Raw genomic sequence first — 16,686 nt, forward strand, 5'->3', positions numbered from 1 at the left:
CATTCTAAGTTATTACGTAAATATCATTTAGAAATCAGAAGACTCAGACCATTCTTTCTACAAGCCCAAGCTACATTCTTTCTACAAGCTAAAGTCGGGTCATATATATAAGTGTAATTGTAGGCAGAACTCTGTGGAAACACCTATTTAGACCACCCGGGTTCTGCAGCATTGCCAAATCCTAATATTGTAATGAAAATTTTAAAGTCCAAAACCTACAAGCCATGAGAGGTTCAGTGCGTGGGTTGTGCCACCTCAGAACTGAAAATGTGCTTGCGTCAGCGCGTCACCGAGGCAAACCTTTCTGGATGGAGAGTTTGGCCTTCAGTTCAGAACGTGGCCATGCCAGGGTCAGAAATGTGACAAAACTGCGCTTTTGCGGGGGTTAGCCAAGGTTCACAGGGTCATGACTGGGCCATTTTATCAGTCATGTCAGGCTCACACCCTATTGCCTGGGACAGATAAAAACTTTATCTGTCTAAAACTAAAATCTGCTCCTCCTGCCGCATTTTGAATAAAGAAAACCTGGCTGTGCTTATCTAAACGAGACGCTTGCTTTCCCAATACCTTCTAAGGGGAGGCAGCAGGCCACCAGTTCCCGTTGGCCTGTTGGTTGCGAACTATCTAGAAGCAAGGGACTAGCCTCTTATGTAAAGCTTTAGCTTCAGAGAACATTTTCTAGCACTTTATAGCGACACGGGTAGATGAGGTTTATAAAACACCAGAGGAGCTGCAGGTGTTACGGTGGGACAATATTTCTTATCAAAGTGACACTTTTTCAGAATCATCTTTCCTTAAAAGAGGGGGGGAAAAATAACGTGGACAGATTTTTCCAAACAGGAAATCTAATGACTATCAAAGAATTCACAAGACACCTCTGAATTGACATTGCAAGAGACTCTGGGGGAATGTAATAATTCTTTTAAAGGAAAGGGACACGTGGCAGGTACAGCCAGGCAGACACCATTGAGCAAAGATCTCAAATCAGGGATTTGTTTGCCCCAGACACAGTTCTTAAATCCCAGGAGAATATCTTCACATTCCACTTTATGATTTAGAAATTATACAAATTTATTATTTGAATATTTTAAAGACCATGGTACTGTGGTGGAGACACATAAATATTACAATATACATTTAGAAATTAAATAGAGTCCACACAACACTATGTAAAAAAAAAAAAAAAACTCATGTACAGCTTCCATCAGTCTAGGGTTCGAGGCTGGCAGCCCCTCAGAGGCCTCCCTGGAACTGAGTGAATCTGGCCGGGAGATTGTCCACAGGGTACACGGTGGGACTGGTTTTCATCGTAGGAGGTCCATTCAGCAGCTGCCAGTCACAATGCCTGGCCAGCTCCACTGTAAATATTTTCAGAAGAATTTTTGCAAACTCTTTGCCTACGCAGCTTCTAGGGCCACCTCCGAAAGGAATGAAGCCGAACCTGGATGCGTGCTCCGGTAGAGGCGGCAGGAAGCGGTCTGGGTTGAACTCCTCCTTGTTGGTGAAGATCTCGGCCACGTCATGAGTGTCACAGATACTGTAGATGACGTTCCAGCCCTTGGGAATCTGGTATCCCTACGAAAGATTATGAAGACCCAAGGACTGACAAGCTGCAATTTAACTTGGAACCACAAAAAAGAGATTGATGCTATCACTGGGGGAGTTAGGAGTTCAAAGAGAGACTGGGAGGAGGGGAGAGAGAGAGAGATGGCGGGAGAGATTCAGGTGGCTGGGATGGGTATCCACAAGGGGCAGGAATTGGTGAGCAAGCAGGTAGAGAATTCCAGCCAGTGTGCATCAAAGCAGAGATAGGCTTTTAAGCCCCAACGAGAGAGAGGAGGTGGCAGGGAGAGAATTCCCAACTTACATTGAGTTCAAAAGTCTTCAGAGCCACCCGAAACCCTCCTGGAACAGGGGGATTCAGTCGAAGGGTCTCCTTAATAACACACCCAATGTACTTTAGCTTTGCTAAAATGTCCATGTCCAGTTTGTTGTCCTGGTTGCTCTTGCAAAGTAAACCCTATCAAAACAGTCACGCGGTTGGGGGTGGGGAGCGGGGGAGACGCACAGTTACTCTAGGCTCCAATCACATTAGCCCAGCACAGGTCAGCAGGACTGAAGTGGCCTGAAACCCAAGGGCCTCGGCATGGGGGCTGGGGGCACGCCAGCAGCTGCTGACCATTTGCCCCTATTTACAATTCCAAGAGAATGCTGTGGCCCTGGCGCACAGGGTCAATAGTCTCCTCCCATCCCACCTGCTGCTGACCACCACCGCCTCAGCCATACTGGACACCCAAAGCCCAGAAAGTGGAAGCTATTCTGGAACCATCCATAGCTGGGCAGAATGTGGGAGATGGGAAGGAATATAAGGCCAAGCCCCCATGCCCAAGGGAATACACTACTCCTTACCCCACCACCACTGCCAAACCCCCTCCCCACACACATACAGGCTCCTGTCCCAGCACTGCCTTATCCCAAAGCGGGGCGGCCAGTTGAATCTCCCCTAAGCTGACAGGGACACCCAGACTACTCCCTACCGTACTCTTCAGCTCCTCTCGAACTTTCTGGAGCACATGGGGGTAAAGGCCCAGGTAAGAGATCAGAGAGGTGGCCGCACTGGCCGTGGTCTCGTGGCCTCCGAAGAGGAGTTCGGTTGACGATTGCTTGAGTGCCTAAGGACGAATCCAGACCCACGGCTTCAGCCAGCTGTGCGCAGTGCTACTGCGTAATCCACTGCTCAGAATCCCACCGGGGCTGACAGGGAGGCAAGGGGGCAGCGCGCCTTTCAACCAAATGCCAGGTCCCTTCGGTTGCGCACAAGAAGGAAGTGAGGAAGGGTGGGCTCTGAGAACTTCCCAGTGACAGCCGTAGCTTGCATTGCCACAAGAACTGCGTCTCCCACAGTTTTTTTTATTCTCGCGCTGCAAATGCCAGCTTGCCCTCGGAAACCCCGCACAACGCTGAGAGATGCTCTCAGTTCCCTTCTCCCCGGGTGATGAGAATCTGGGGGGCGGCCCTCTCCTGAGGTGGGGAGGGCCGAGAACTGCGCGCCGAGAGCCGGGACCCCAGCTCGGCCTCGCCGCTCGGGCAACCGCCTCTCACCTGCATGTCCAACCGCTCTCCCCGCTCCCACGAGTCCTCGATCAACAGCTGCAGCGCATCTTTGCAGCCGCCGTCCGCCTCGGCAGCACGCAGCCGGCCAATCTTGGCACGAATGTTCTCCTCGATGCGCGCGTGAATGAGGTTCCGCGCCTTCACGCCCTGAGCGCAGAGAATGCGCGCCGGTGAGCAGACGTGCGGCTCCCGCGTCCGGAGCTCTGCACCCTGAATGCCGCCGCCCTTACCCGGTACAGCCCGCTGAAAGGCACGTCGATGGGCAGTGAGAAGAGGTTGCGGGTCATCTCCTCGAAGGCCTCCACTAGCTGCTGCTCATCTTCTCCGCCCGCCTCCAACCTGGGCTCGCAGCCCAGCAGGATGCGCATGGCAATGCGGAACATAAGACGCTTCACCTCGGGGTAGACCAGAAGTCCGCGCTCACCGCAGTTGAGCCATTGCTCCAGACAATTGTTCACTTCTTCGGCAATTATCGGCACGTAGCACTGGAGCGCCTCACGACTGAAGGCCCGCATGATCACCTGAGCCCCGAGGAGAGCAGAGGATTAAAAAAAAAAAAAATCACACACACACACACACACAAAACCCACAATTCTCCCTATCCCACTGGCTTTCTAAATACCCCTAGCCCCTGCAGCCCACGCCCGTCCGGCCAGGGAAAGCTACACCCGAGCGGGGCGAGGAGCACCCAGCACCGGCCCAACACCAATATGCCTGAATTCCTCTACAGGCTAGGCGCCCCTCCCTGCCCGCGCCTTCACCTTCTTGCGCTGTTTATGCGAGGAGTCGTGGAGGTTGGAAAGGCAGCCGGCGCCCAAAATGGTGCGCACGGACGCCGGCCAGTGCACAGACACTAGCCGGTGCTCTCCGAGCAAGATGCGCCGCACGTTGTCCGCACCCATCACCCGCACTGTGGGCCGCCCGAACAGATGTGTCTTGTAGATGAAGCCGTATTTCCTGCGCTTCATCTGCAGAAACTTCCTCCGCTAGGAAAGAGAGGTGTGGGAGAGGGGCGGGCATGAGAGGGTGCCTTGCTCCTAGTGGCAGAAGCCTACCTTCCCGGGGTGGGAAGGGGTACGCCTGGCCGAGGAGCCCAGCCGGACTCTGGGGAGGCGTCGGGTCGCGCCCCGGGCTCCCTTACCTGCAGCACCATCTGCAGTGTTTCCCCAAAGAACGGGAAGCCCATAGTCCCTGGGGGTAATGGGAGGGGGCAGCTGCGGTCGCGGCTGCTCACGCAGTACAGGTCCCAGAGCTTGATCGTGGCCAGAAATAGCAGCAGTGGCAGCACGAAGGTGCAGAGAGCGCTGGCCAACAGCGCGGGGAGCCCCATGGCGCGCTGCGACCTCCCGCGCCACCTGCCGCCGCCAGCGCTTCAAGTCCTGCCGCGCGCTCGCTTTATAGGCAGCCCAGGTTGCTGCCCACGTTACCTTGGTCAGACAATTAGTTCACCCAAAGTTCATCTTTAATTGCGGATCGAGCCCCTGGCTCCTCCCCCCCGCGAGGCGCTGCCCAAAATCTTTAACCGTTTGTTCCGTGCTGAGACTGAGGCGGCGCGGCGGTGGCTTCCCGGCCAGCGCGCCTCCTGGGGTGCGGGGCTAAGGAGCAGCCTCATTGCAGCCGAGCCCCAAAGCGCCGCCGGCGGGGACAGCTCAGGCTGTGGCGAGGGGGGCAGCCTGGGCCCCGAGAAGCGGGAATTCCAAGCTCCAGGCTGCTTGGCGTTCTCTTCGGAATCTCTCCCGCCCGGTCCGACTGGCCGCCCCAGCCCAAAGCCTCAGGGGCCGGCGTTCCCTTTCCAGGCCTCCTCGCGGGCTCCTTTCCACCTGCCGGGAAAGCAAAGACAAGAACATTCAGGAATCGTTCTGCCGCCTCATTCCGTGAGTGGGGACACGGAGGTCTAAACTGCGCAGCGGTACGCAGGCCTTCTTACTCTTCCACCGACCCCACAGAAGGACCCGGGGCCGGCATCCTAGCGAGAGCACCCCCGTGAGGGGGGTTTTGAAAGGTCCTACATCAGGGCGCAAGAGGACCTACAGGTCGTCCAAGATTCCGGGCACAGGTTTGTGTAAGCCTGAACCCCAGCTCCCGCTGCGCAGCAGGAACTAGAATCATCTGAGGTTGGGCAGTCAGCCCCAAACCGACTCAGCTGGGAAACAGGGAGCAGTTGCCTTAGCCCTGGTAGATGAAAAAGGGGAAGGAAAGCCCAGGAGACCTGCTCCTAGACCCGGCTCCATTTGTGCTGCCCTAAAAAAGCCCTTTGTGCATGCTTCTACCTCCTTAGCATGGAGGCGACCATTCCAGACCTGTCCCAAGCGGACCTAGAGGATCCTGGTTGCAATATTCCAGCTTTAGCACTCTAGGCTGCCTTATGAAGTTGGCCTGGTCGTGGGGCGCTGTAGCTACTGCACCTCACCCAGGTGCTGGAAAGCCATCACCCTCGGGTGAGCCAGTTGCCTACTGGAACTAAAGCCAGGGCTCTGTGGACCGCCCCCGACCCCCGCTGCCAATGGAGGGAGTGGCAATGGGAAAGCGGGGCGTCTGGACTGCGCCCAGCGGCAATCAATTGCTCCTGCAGCCCACACCTGCGCTAGGTGCTGCGGACGTAGACGTGCGCTCACGCTGCCCACCTGGCCCAGCCACGCCGCTTCGGACTAGCCCGGCAGTTGGTTCGGGCGCTGGAGGCACCGGGGAGAAATCGAAACAGAATGAGGTGCGTTGATTTAGAACGGAACGCTGGCTTTGACGGAAGCGCTCCCGCACTCTAGAGAAAGCGGCCCTGGGAGATGAATAACTTTGAACCCAGACTTATTAAATACATGGCTCTCCCACGTGGTCGCAGGGCGGAGGTCCGGAGAGACCTGTGGTAGTGCTGAGGACCCGCGCAGTTCCAGCAGCGCTCCAAACCGGGGGTCACCACGGGGTGGGTTTCAGGGAGCCAGCATCTGGCCAGAGCTCTGCTCGGCCTGTCAGAGGCTCTGGAGGGGGCGGGTCTCTGCTGCCCGCATTTCTCCGGACCATCTGGGGACTGGACACTGATCGAGCCAGCTTCTGGACACTGAGCAGGAACTGGGGCGAAGCGCGCTGGAGGTAATTCTCAGAAATCCCGGCCCCGCCCCGTTCTGGACAGTGCCTCCGGCCGGTGAGCAAAGCCCGCGAGCGGGGGCGTGACCTGGGGCCCAGTCCCAGTCCTCCGGCCTGACCCGCCTGTGACCCCTGCAGGCCGGACCGTGACATCCGCATGAACCCTGCGGGGCCACCGCGCCAAGTTCAGCGCGCGCCGGGTCACAAGATGAGCAAGTCCTGGGCGCTGGAAATTGCCACAGGGAAAAGAATTAAAAAAAAAAAAAAAAACCCACCTCCCATTCAGACTGGTGGGGGTCCGCGAGGCAAGAAAGGATTAAATTTAAGAGTGAAAGAGCTTTCAAGACATCCTGAAGTGGGGAGGAGGAGGGTCAGTAAATCACCAGCCAATGAAAACTTCGATCTGGGCAACTTGCCAAGTTTCTTGGGGGATGGGGGAGGGGGGTGCGCTGGCTTACTGGGAAACAAAATGTTTCCGGTGTGTTTACAAAACAGCCTCCCTGTTGCAAAGGAGGGAGGCTGGCCCTGAGGACCCAGGGACAGAAGCCAGTGAGATGAATTAAGACAGTCAAGTACCTGCCCCCTTATTCCCCTTCTGCTTCTCCCTGGAACGCCTCCTGGTACAGTTTCCCACACCGCTCTTTCCTCGGCGTGGGGCATCCCTCCACCGCAGGCCAGCGCTGGCTGGTCCTTGTCAAGCAACCTCCTCTGCAGGGCCTCTCTGCACTGCACTGACTCTCTGGAAGTTTTCTTGTCTGCATCCTTTGGGAATATAACAGGCCCAGGAAGGCAGGGACCTGGTTTGCTCCTTCCTCCGGAGAACACCAGAGCCGAGGGACTCCTTAGCATGACTGGGCAGGATAGATGGATGATGGGGAAATTAGAGCAGAACCAAAGCCACGCTTAGAGAGGTCTGTCATTGTTTAATCCAGAGCAGGTAAGCCTGGTGTCTTGAAGCCAAGGGCCCCGTCTCCCAGGAGGTCCCTCTTTCTCTCATAAATCAGAATCAATCCCAGCAGCAAGGCCCCCCATGTCCTGCAGTGTTTCTTGGGGGGAGCTGTCCTCCCTGGGAGAATTCAGCAGTACTTGAAGGCAGGCCCAGCCATCTGTGCACCCCAGGCATGCACAGCCCAGGGCCTAGCACTGGAACCTGTGGTAGTAGCAGGCTGTGAAGCACCCTGTGTGAGGGCTGTGCGGTGTTGGCCCTATTCTGAGGGCTTCGGTGTTTGTGCCCTGCACACACCTCCTACCACCCCTGGCCATCATGCCCTTGGATCCACCTACAGCACAGAGCCAGGAGGGCACCGTCTTCCTTCTGGTTCACTGAAAGATGAGCTCTGGCGTGGACCATAGCTTCCCGCAGCTGCTGGGGGCCTGTCAGAAGATGGGCCACAGGCTGAAACAAGGGCCAGAACCATGGCACAGCAACACTTGAATCTGATTGAACCTCTGTGCTGCAAGGATCAGGGAGACCTTAGGTTAAGCAAGGGATTACCAGGGAACCAAGCAAAACGGCAGAGTCGGACTGGGTGACACTTGTTCACTGGCTAGGGACTAAATGATGGGAAGAGCACGTTTGTGTGTGTGTGTTCAGGGTCCACTTCTGCCTCCTGGGACAAATGGTTCACTTGTCCTTCCTCAATGCTTCCTTTGCAATGGGATGCGGAGCACTTAAGTCCTGCCACCAGCCATAGGGCAGAATTTGCTGTCCAGTTCGCAGGGGCCTTGTGGGTCAGGGAGATCATAGAGCTTGCACCCCCAGGCTGCCCTACTCCTGGGCCCACTGTAGGTTTCCACTGTGTGTGTGTGGAGGAGGTTCTTTCTGGACCTTCCCACCAGGGAACAGCTGCCCAGCTAAACCCTGGGCTCTAGGCTCCACCGCTGCCAGCAAACTTCATTTATTAATTTTTTTTAGCCTTCCTGTTTTGGGTACGACTATCTCAAACCACTCTGAAGACGTCTTAACCTCCCAGGAAAATAATCCCGGCTCGAGACATCGCGGTGTGCCTATTCTTCCCTGGATACAAATGGGAAGATTAAATGCGTTCTTGCAGCAGGCAGTTTTCTTTTAAGAAGTCGCCAGCAGAATCCGGGGGTGTTGGGCGGCTTAGAGTCCTGGAAGCACACGCAGCTGAGTTTCCGCTGAGACGTGCAGAGTGGCCAAGGAGCACCAAGTCCGGGGCCAAGTGCCTGAGGGCCTTCCGCTGGGCGCCCTCTTCACCTGTCTCCTCATGGTTAAGGCCCAAAGCCAGGCCAGGGACTCGCCTCTGGCATCACCGCTTTTTTGCTAGGGTTGCAGGGAACCCCACCACGGCCCGCGAGCTGCACACAGCCTCTCCCCTACACCGAGGTCCCGCGATCAAGGTACTGGAAAAGAGCTAAAGAGACTTGGCCGCGACGTTTCTCGGGCGTGGGGCGCGGGGGACGCACACACACACACACACTGGGAGACTCAGTGTCCCGCACGGTTCAGTTCGCATTGTTCCTCTGGCACCTTCGGTGAAGGTTTGTCGGATCAGTGATCGGGCGAATGTGCAAGCAACGCCGCACTGGAGAACTTCAGACGGGCGGCGCTCCGGCTGCGCCACTGCCGCTGGCTCAGACAAGTCCCAGGGCTCGGCAGCTCAGAGGTGCAGCTCATCGCCCGCAGTCGAAGACGCGAGCGGATGGAAAAATAGCCGCAGCCCGTCCACCGGGTGCACGATGGGCACGGTCTGCATAGCGGGAAAGGCGGGCGTGGCCAGCTCCCAGCGCGCGGTGCGCACCAGCTCCACAGCCAGCAGCTGCAGCACCGCCTGCGCCAGCTCCTGGCCCACACAGCTCCGCGCACCGCCGCCGAACGGGATGTAATGGAAGCGGCCGAGGCTGCCTCGCGCGTCCTCACGCGCAACGCCAAAGCGCTCCGGGTCGAAACCCTCAGGTGGACTGCTATACACCGCGGCCGTCTCGTGCGTGTCCCGGATGCTATACATCACGCTCCAGCCTTTTGGGATCTGGTAGCCCTGCGAGGAGGCGAGGAAACCCATCTGACTACCAGGCACTTGGAAGCCTGGCGCTCACCGACCCTCCACCCTGAGCTCACCCCAGGAGACCCAGAAACAGCGCGCTCTGCATCCTGACCTCCGCTTCCACACTCTGGGGATATGCGTTCAGTTTCTAACAAGATCAAATGAGAACAAAACCGCCCGCTTCGAGGTGATTATTGGGAAGAGTCGGGCATCTATGAACGTTCAGGAGGTCCATTTAAGTTCTCACACTTTTTTAAAAAAATCTTTTTTCTCTGCCATTACACCCGAAGTAAACCCTTGTCCTGCCACCTTGGGCTGTCTGAGGATCTGACAGGGATCTGATTTCTTCTTGCTGGGGGTTGAGGGTCGGGTCACTCAGAAGGCCCTTTGCGCTGAGCTGAAACTGTTCTGCCATCCTCACCCACTGGTGCCCAGCCTTCAGGAGAATCACACTGGGGAGCCTCCAACTTGCTGGAAGGTAATTTTCAGCTTCCCTTTCACGCGCAGCCCCAGCCTTCCACCCCTTCTGGGTTTGGGTGCGTCTCCCACGCCCCTCCTTTCACCTTCTGGTACCTATCACCTCCAGGGCTTTTCCAGGAGCTTCTTTGGCTCTGTCATGGTGACTCCTATCAAGGAGTCAGCGGCTGCTTAGCGGGACAGGACGGAGCTCCCTAACCCCCGCCCCTGCTGTGTCCTCCGCGCGCCCTGTGTTCTCACAGTCTTACAGCACACCCCAGCGCCTGCGGAACTGCGGACGCAGGGCACTCACGTCGAGCTCGAAGGTGCGCAGGGCGATGCGGTAGCCCCCAGACACCGGCGGCAGGAGGCGCAGCACCTCTTTGACCACGCAGTCGACGTAGCGCAGACGGCCCAGCGCCGCGAGGCTGAGGTCAGGCTCGCAGCCGCAGTCGGGCGGGGGCCCCCCGCCGCCGCCGCTGGCCCCTGGCAGGCAGCCACATGCTCGCCCCAGTCCCTGCGCCACCAGCTCCTGGTGGATCTTGGCAATGGCCGCCGGATGCTGCAGCAGCAGCAGGACGAGGGACGTACTGGCGCTGGCCGTGGTGAAGAAAGCGGCGAAAAGGAGCTCCACAGCCGTCTCCTGCAAGATACCGGGGCAGCCACAGGTGCCCATCAGCGGCGCTGCCGGGGCCATAGCCTCCTGGCTCCACCGCGCAGGCACAGAGCACTGTGCACAAGCCAGCCAGCTGCTACGTGCCGCCCGGGCGCTCCTTGTTAAAATCACAATCAGCGCCAGGCAAAAGGATTCCCAGAGATGAGACAGGGTGGCGAACTTACTGGGTACAGCACCCCAGCGCCCTCAGTAGAACTCCGTGAATTCTCTCCCCAACCTTTGGAGGCCCTCTGAGTGTTCTCCTTTCACAAACTATGGCCTTGGGGAGCAAGAGGTTAAGCCATTGCCGACAACGCCAGCATTCCTTGTGAGCACAGGTTGGAGTCCCTGCCACGCCACTTTTGCTCCAGCTCCCTGCTAATGCAACTGGGAAAGCAGCAGAAGGTGACCCAAGTGCTTGGATCCTGTCATCCACGTGGGAGACCCAGATGGAGTTCTTGGCTCCTGACTTCAGCACCGACTGAGATAGCTATCTAGGAGAGTGAACCAGCAATTGGAAGATTTGTGTCTTCCTTTCCATAATTTTGCCTTTCAAATAAATCTTTAAGAAAAAAGGAGTTGGAAACCGAGGCTGAGAGCAGGTCCCACGGGAGCCGGCCCTCCCAGCAGTGACGCTGGGTAACCACTTGATGGCGCTGCGCTTCCAGCCCCAGGCAGGTGATCCCCAAAACCTGCCTCCTCAAAGCTGGAGCCATGGTTCCATCCCTTAGCTCCCTGGATGGTCCCAGGGAGTCACCCACTATCTTCCTGAATGCTCTGCCCACGAAAGGCACAGTTCCCCCAGTGCCAGGTGTCCTCCTTGAGAGTTGCAGCCAGTTTTAATATCTAATGCCATCACAGGATGAAGGCCTGTTATTTGTTCGTAGTCTCTCCTAGCCCAACCTGAAGCACAGAACACCGAACTGGTATGGCACATATGTGGGAGCAATGAGGTGGTTGCAAGCTGCCTGGCGCCCTTCCCTGAACAAGATGGGAATATGGAAGGCTGACCCCAGAATCCCAGCATCCTATCTAGTCACACACGTAACTGGCCTGGTCTTCCAGGGATGCTCAGGCTGGAATGAAGCTGCCTGCTCTCCCCCTTCCTGCCCCATCCTTTCCGAGAATCTGGAAGGTGCTGTCCCCTTCCCAAGTTTTGTGAAGATAGCGTGACCACCCACTCGTGTTTGAGGCAGCCCAGAGCTGCTCTGTCCACCGGCCTCCAGGGCTCATTTCCATTGTTCTCCAAGCCAACAGAAGTAGTCCCATTCTCAGAGTTCCCATTGAGGCTGAGCCCCACTCTTTGCCAGTGAGTGGTGAGCAGAAAGGAGAAGCCCAGAAAAAAAAACCTTTTTTTTTTTTTTTTTTTAACCATTTCTGACCTCTGCCTCTTCCTCAACCCAGCTGCCTCCCGTCCACACCTGGGGATCACTGCAAAGCTCTCCTTCCTTCCACTGCGTGTGTTCTGGTGTGCACTGTGTGTGTGTGTGTGTGTGAGCACACGCATCGAGGGGGTGCCATAACAGGGCCAGGCACCAGGGTGGGAGGGAGAGGTGAGCCTGGAAGATCGGAAGTTTGATCCTGAGCCCTTTTGAGTGTGCAGTGCCCAGGACTTCACGGGCAGGGCACAGCAAAGGCAGAAGCAAGGAATGACTAAAGCAGGGATGTGCGGGGTGAAGAGCCTGGACTCCAAGTCTCCCCTACTCCTGCTGAGGGCAGTGGTGGCTGGCCCCAGGCTATAGCTAGCCACTGGGGCTGGGTTCTAATAAAGGCTTCAGGGATTCACTGACAAGTGCAAGTGAAACAAAGTGGAGCCCAGCAGGAAGTGGTTCAGGATTCAGAAACCTGCTAAGGATATCAGAGAAGGGAAAAAAGGCCGAGCACCACTTACCTTCAGCTCCTGCACTGAGGGCTCCTGGCCCAGCTCTCTAGCACTATGAATGATCAGGTCAAGGGCATCGCCTGGCTCCACAGCCTTGTCCTCCTGGAGCTTTTCGGCAATGGCTTCCTCCAGATGACGATGGAGCTGGTCCCTTGCCCGGATGCCCTGAGGCCCAAGGGCAGAAAGGGAGAGGTGGTGGTAAAGACTCCTCCGGGGACCTGGCCTGGCCACCTACTGGGAAAACCTTCCCGGAGATTCTGCTGTGATGCTGGTGTTAAGTCTCCTGGCTTGGCTCCATGCCTGGCAAATGGCAGGGCTCAGTGAGTGGCCAGGGATTTGTGCAGTATCCCAGAGGCAAGGCAGGTAGCTACTGTCATCCCTGGGGAGGATGTCGGGGCTGGAGTCTGCTGTCTCTAAGTGGAAAGAGAGGTCAGGGTGGGGTCAGCCCATGGCTTTCCTCCCCTTCCCTGCACCTGGTCATGAGGGCACAGTGAGCACCAAGGTAGGGAGGGAGGGACGTCCTGATGCAACTAGGGACAAATGGATGGATACCTCAAACTTGGCTCTGGAAGAAGCTGGGCTCCCCTGAAGACTGTGGAGTTCTGTAGCCAGAGGAGCCAGGGTTCAAATCCCATCTCTGCCCTACTAGCAGAATGAGCGTTAACCATGTAACCTCTTTGATCTTGGGTTGTGTCAATAAACTGAGGGTAACACTTTGCAGGCTTCCAGGATTAATTCAAAAAATGTATCCAAGGGGTTTAGCCCTCAGCGGGACTCCTGCTATATTATTTTTCGTTAAGCCACTGAAAAATAGCTAAGCCGCACAGCGAGCAGCTCCAGCTCAGGGGCGCAGGGAGCCGCTGGGGCCTCTCGGTCGCTCTCCAGGTCCAGCCCGTGGCCCTAGAGTCCGGAGGCCGCGGTTCTGGGACCCGGAAACTAGTGGGCTCAGGGCCGCAGGGCGGGGAGCGGCGCCCACTCCTGTGGGCCAGGGCTGGCGCCGGGCTGGGCCGGGCAGTGCCTGGGGCCCTCCCGGCTTCTGAAGACTTGCTGGAATCCCAGCCTGGAGGCGCCGCTTTGGGGAGGGGCCCGACCCACTGGCAGGACGCCCACCACCAAGACCCAGACGAGGAAAGCCGGCGGCTGCTGGACGCTGGAGCGCGTCTGCAGGGCGCGACCCAGAGAGGATGTGTGGCCTGTCCCAAGTGATCCAACGAGTCAGAACAGAGACCAACGCCGACTTCCTCCGCCCCCCATCACCCTCCCACACACCGGCCCCCAGTCCCTCAGTGACGCGCGGGGTGCACCGACACCCGCGGGGCGCGGTGGAATTTGAAGAGGAAGGGTCGAAGCCGCAGTACCTTGCGCAGGCCGCTGAAGGGCACGTCCAGGGGCAGGGAGAAGAGGTTCTCGACGAGCTGTTCGAAGGTCCGGGCCAGCGCGGCGCACTGCATCTCGTCCAGCCGCAGCCCCAGGAGGATGCGCGCGGCCATGCGGAAGGTGAGCGCCTTGCTGGCCTCGTACACGGCGACCGGGCCGCGGGCGGCGCACCAGGAGCGCACCTCGCGCCGCAGCGCCCCCTGCAGGCCGGGCACGTAGCGCTCCAGCGCCGCGCGGCTGAACACGCGCGCCAGGACCTGTGGGCAGCGCGCCGCGTCACGCCGGCGCCAGTCGGGGCTCCTCTGTTGGAGCCAGAAGACCAGTTCTGTCCTTTTCCTTCCTCCCCTTCTACTCAGCCCGGCTCTAACCTTGCCGGCCTTTGCTTTCGCCATGCCCCTCTAGGTCTGCTCTTACTGTGCAAGCCCCTCCCATCCAGTGGCCACCTCCTGCAGACGCACTGACTATTCTCTAGTTGAGAGCACACGGAAGTTTGTGAATCACAAGCAGAGATGATGGTAGACTGCAGGGCCTTTTAGCCCTGTCTTGATCTCATAAACTTAAGCAGAAGAGGGTAAGGCAGCTAGCGAGGGGCTTGGATCTGGCTCGCTGAATACCCCAACATGTGACCCAGCCAGGGCTCAAAACAGGTGCCCGGGAACCGCGGGCCTAGTGGCCCAAAGGCCCAAGTTCGGTTTCCGCTCACCTTGCGACGCCTCCGATGCGGCTCCCCGACAGCGCCGAGGAGGGTGTGCGAACCCAGCAGGATGTGAGCGCTCTGCGGCCACTGGCTGCGCACCAGGCGGTGTTCACCCAGTAGGATGGTGCGCACATTCTCCGCCCCGCTCACGCGGATTACCGGCCTGCCCAGCAGGTGCGTCTTGAACACCGTCCCATAGCGTTCCCGGCGGGAGCTGTGGAAACGCGAGCCCTACGGGCGAGGTATGGCGTGGAGGGCTGGAGTTTCCGCGCCTGGACGCGGAAGAGTCTCCCATATCCTGCAGGCTGAGCCCTTGCAAAAGTGGGTCCCCGGAGGGGCTCGCCTCTATCCTGTGGGAATGTCGGAGCGCCTGCTCCCATTGGCCAGATAAGGACACTCGTGGGGACTGGAGGGCAGGACTCTTGCCGACACGTGCCCCTGATTCCTTGCAGGAAACATGGTGACATGCTCCCCAGACCCCTTCCCAGAGCCCTTTCTGCCTCCCATTCCCACCCCGCCCCAGTGGTGTTTGCTCGAATTTAAGCTGCTTTGAGGAAAGGAGAGATCCTATGCCACGAGAGGTCCCGTCGAGCGAGCAGGGAGGGGGGTGGCTAGAAAATAAGAGCCAGGCTTGGGCGGATTGGAAGGCACTAACTAAACAACTCTGGGAGCACCGAGGGTCAGGAGAGTCTGATGGGAGACTTAAAAGGGGGTAGCGATGCACTGCTCACCTGGACTAACCAGTGCAGCGTTTCGCCAAAGAAAGGCCAGCCCATGGAGCCCTTGGGCAGCGGCAGGGCGGAGGCCCGGTCGCGGCTCAGCGTCCAGCGGAGGGTCCAGAGGTGCTGGGCCAGACTGAGCAACAGGCCGGCACACAGGAGAGCTGTGCCCGCTGCCCCCAGCACCGACAGGGAGCTCAGCCCCCAGGGGAACATGATGAGCTTGAGGGGGGGAAGGGAGGAAGGGGTCGAGCAGGCCGCTGGGAGTGCAGGAGAGGCGAGGACTGCGGAGAGAGCAGTGTTCACCTGTCAGGTCCGAAGAGGCCTGGGGTTGGGGGTCAAGCCTGAAGATTACACCATCGGGCAAGAGCTCAGAGTCACGGCTGGGCAGTGACGGTGCGTCCTTAGCGACCCACGCTCGGGGTGCTTTTCCAATTCCCAGTCCCAAGTGCCACTGGGGGTAAAGGTGCCGTTGCCTGCGGAGTGCTCCCGTTCGGCACCCCCCGGGTTAGCTCTCACCTCCCTCCCGGGAACGGCAGTCCTCCAACAGAAGGACTGAGGCAGGGCAGGCAGGACAGGGAACTCAGCAACTCACCGGAGTTGCCTGCCAGGGGCTGCGGATCCCAGGGTGCCGACCCTCTGTCTTCTGCGGTCGTTTAACTCTAGTCGGCCCACCCTGTACACGTTTATATAGACCTTAACTCCCTCCCCACTGGCACGTGCCGGTCCCCACACCATGACGCACCCATGCATATTTAAAGCGCTCCGCGTGGAGTACTGATTGGAGGCGGTGGGCCGGGGCTGCTCACCCCTGGGCAGTAGGGAGTGGCAGCCGCGCACGGGCTGGGCTGGCGGCCGCGCCCCCCGCACGCGCTCTCGGGCGGGGCCAGCACTTTCGCGCCAGAAGTCCTTGGCGGTCCCTCCGGGAGCGGGCCAGCCGGGCAGCCTGAGCCGACCCGAATAGACCCGAGTAGACCCGGCGGGATCCCCACGCTTCAGCCTCTGGATGCCCTCCCCTGGCCATTTCAGAGTTGGGTTTCTCCAACCCTTTCGCTACAACTCTTGAAAGGACAGGGCAAGCGCCCACGCCTGTGCTGGTATCAAAACAGCCTGCGAGGGACGGACTAGGGGTGCTGGCCGGGGCCAACATTCTATGACACTTGCTTTTGTTTCTGACAACTACACAAACCCTTCAACAGATGGGAGCTTCACTGAGACCCCACGAATAAGACACCCCAAGTCCACGAGAAGACGCTATTCCTGGACTGCTTTTGGCCCCAGGGACTCATCAATCCTCTGTTTCTGCATCCCATCTTGAGGGGCGTAGGTCCCCACCGCACAGCCACAGCGGTGGCTCCCAGCTCCTTGGTGACCCAGCACCCGCCACTGGGGGAGAAAGCCCAGGTGCCTTAGTGGGCTGAGGGAGGCAGCGGCCACAGGCACATTCCAGTCTCCCAAGAGCGCGAGCATTGGGGCTGTTCGCCGTTCCTCCCCTAACGAGCAGCTTTTAATGTGCCTTAAGAATTAGCCATGTTTTTCAGTAACATAATTTAAAAGGGTGACATGCGTTATGAAACGCCGTGGTCAAGAAAACAAAGGTTTATTTATTTATTTTTTGGGGGGGGCACCGCTCCCATTCCAATATCCAAGGAATAATATCTTTTTTGAAGGAGGAGGTTTTCAACCGGGAGTTCTAAACA

General features: G+C 58.1%; 2 protein-coding genes across 2 annotated transcripts; both read right to left on the reverse strand.

The window, feature by feature from the left end:
• Positions 1-1,034: 1,034 nt before the first annotated feature.
• On the reverse strand, positions 1,035-4,480 carry LOC121164322 (cytochrome P450 26A1). Its single transcript, XM_040992457.1, has 7 exons — positions 4,256-4,480; positions 3,876-4,100; positions 3,345-3,635; positions 3,103-3,261; positions 2,538-2,672; positions 1,868-2,020; positions 1,035-1,575 (listed from the first exon to the last, which is right to left on the reverse strand). The coding sequence occupies exons 1-7, from the start codon at positions 4,442-4,444 to the stop codon at positions 1,234-1,236; spliced, it is 1,494 nt and encodes a 497-aa protein (XP_040848391.1). The 5' UTR covers positions 4,445-4,480; the 3' UTR covers positions 1,035-1,233.
• A 4,205-nt stretch (positions 4,481-8,685) lies between these two features.
• On the reverse strand, positions 8,686-15,382 carry LOC121164321 (cytochrome P450 26C1). The gene is made up of 6 exons (XM_040992456.1): positions 14,999-15,382; positions 14,274-14,498; positions 13,552-13,827; positions 12,203-12,358; positions 9,970-10,299; positions 8,686-9,194 (listed from the first exon to the last, which is right to left on the reverse strand). The coding sequence occupies exons 1-6, from the start codon at positions 15,200-15,202 to the stop codon at positions 8,817-8,819; spliced, it is 1,569 nt and encodes a 522-aa protein (XP_040848390.1). The 5' UTR covers positions 15,203-15,382; the 3' UTR covers positions 8,686-8,816.
• Between the last annotated feature and the right edge of the window lie 1,304 nt (positions 15,383-16,686).

This window comes from Ochotona curzoniae, unplaced genomic scaffold (genome assembly GCF_017591425.1).
Source record: "Ochotona curzoniae isolate NIBS_2020 unplaced genomic scaffold, NIBS_Ocur_1.0 contig_66, whole genome shotgun sequence".
In the NCBI taxonomy this organism is placed as follows: Eukaryota; Metazoa; Chordata; class Mammalia; order Lagomorpha; family Ochotonidae; genus Ochotona; species Ochotona curzoniae.

Coding starts and splice junctions, on each gene's coding strand:
- LOC121164322 (XM_040992457.1), bottom strand. CDS start 4,444: ATGGGGCTCCCCGCGCTGTTGGCCAGCGCTCTCTGCACCTTCGTGCTG. Junction 3,262..3,344: donor CTTTCAGCGGGCTGTACCGG/GTAAGGGCGGCG, acceptor CTCTGCGCTCAG/GGCGTGAAGGCGCGGAACCT. Junction 2,673..3,102: donor GAGAGCGGTTGGACATGCAG/GTGAGAGGCGGT, acceptor ATTCGTCCTTAG/GCACTCAAGCAATCGTCAAC.
- LOC121164321 (XM_040992456.1), bottom strand. CDS start 15,202: ATGTTCCCCTGGGGGCTGAGCTCCCTGTCGGTGCTGGGGGCAGCGGGC. Junction 14,499..14,998: donor CGCTGCACTGGTTAGTCCAG/GTGAGCAGTGCA, acceptor CCTCGCCCGTAG/GGCTCGCGTTTCCACAGCTC. Junction 12,359..13,551: donor CCTTCAGCGGCCTGCGCAAG/GTACTGCGGCTT, acceptor CTTGGGCCTCAG/GGCATCCGGGCAAGGGACCA.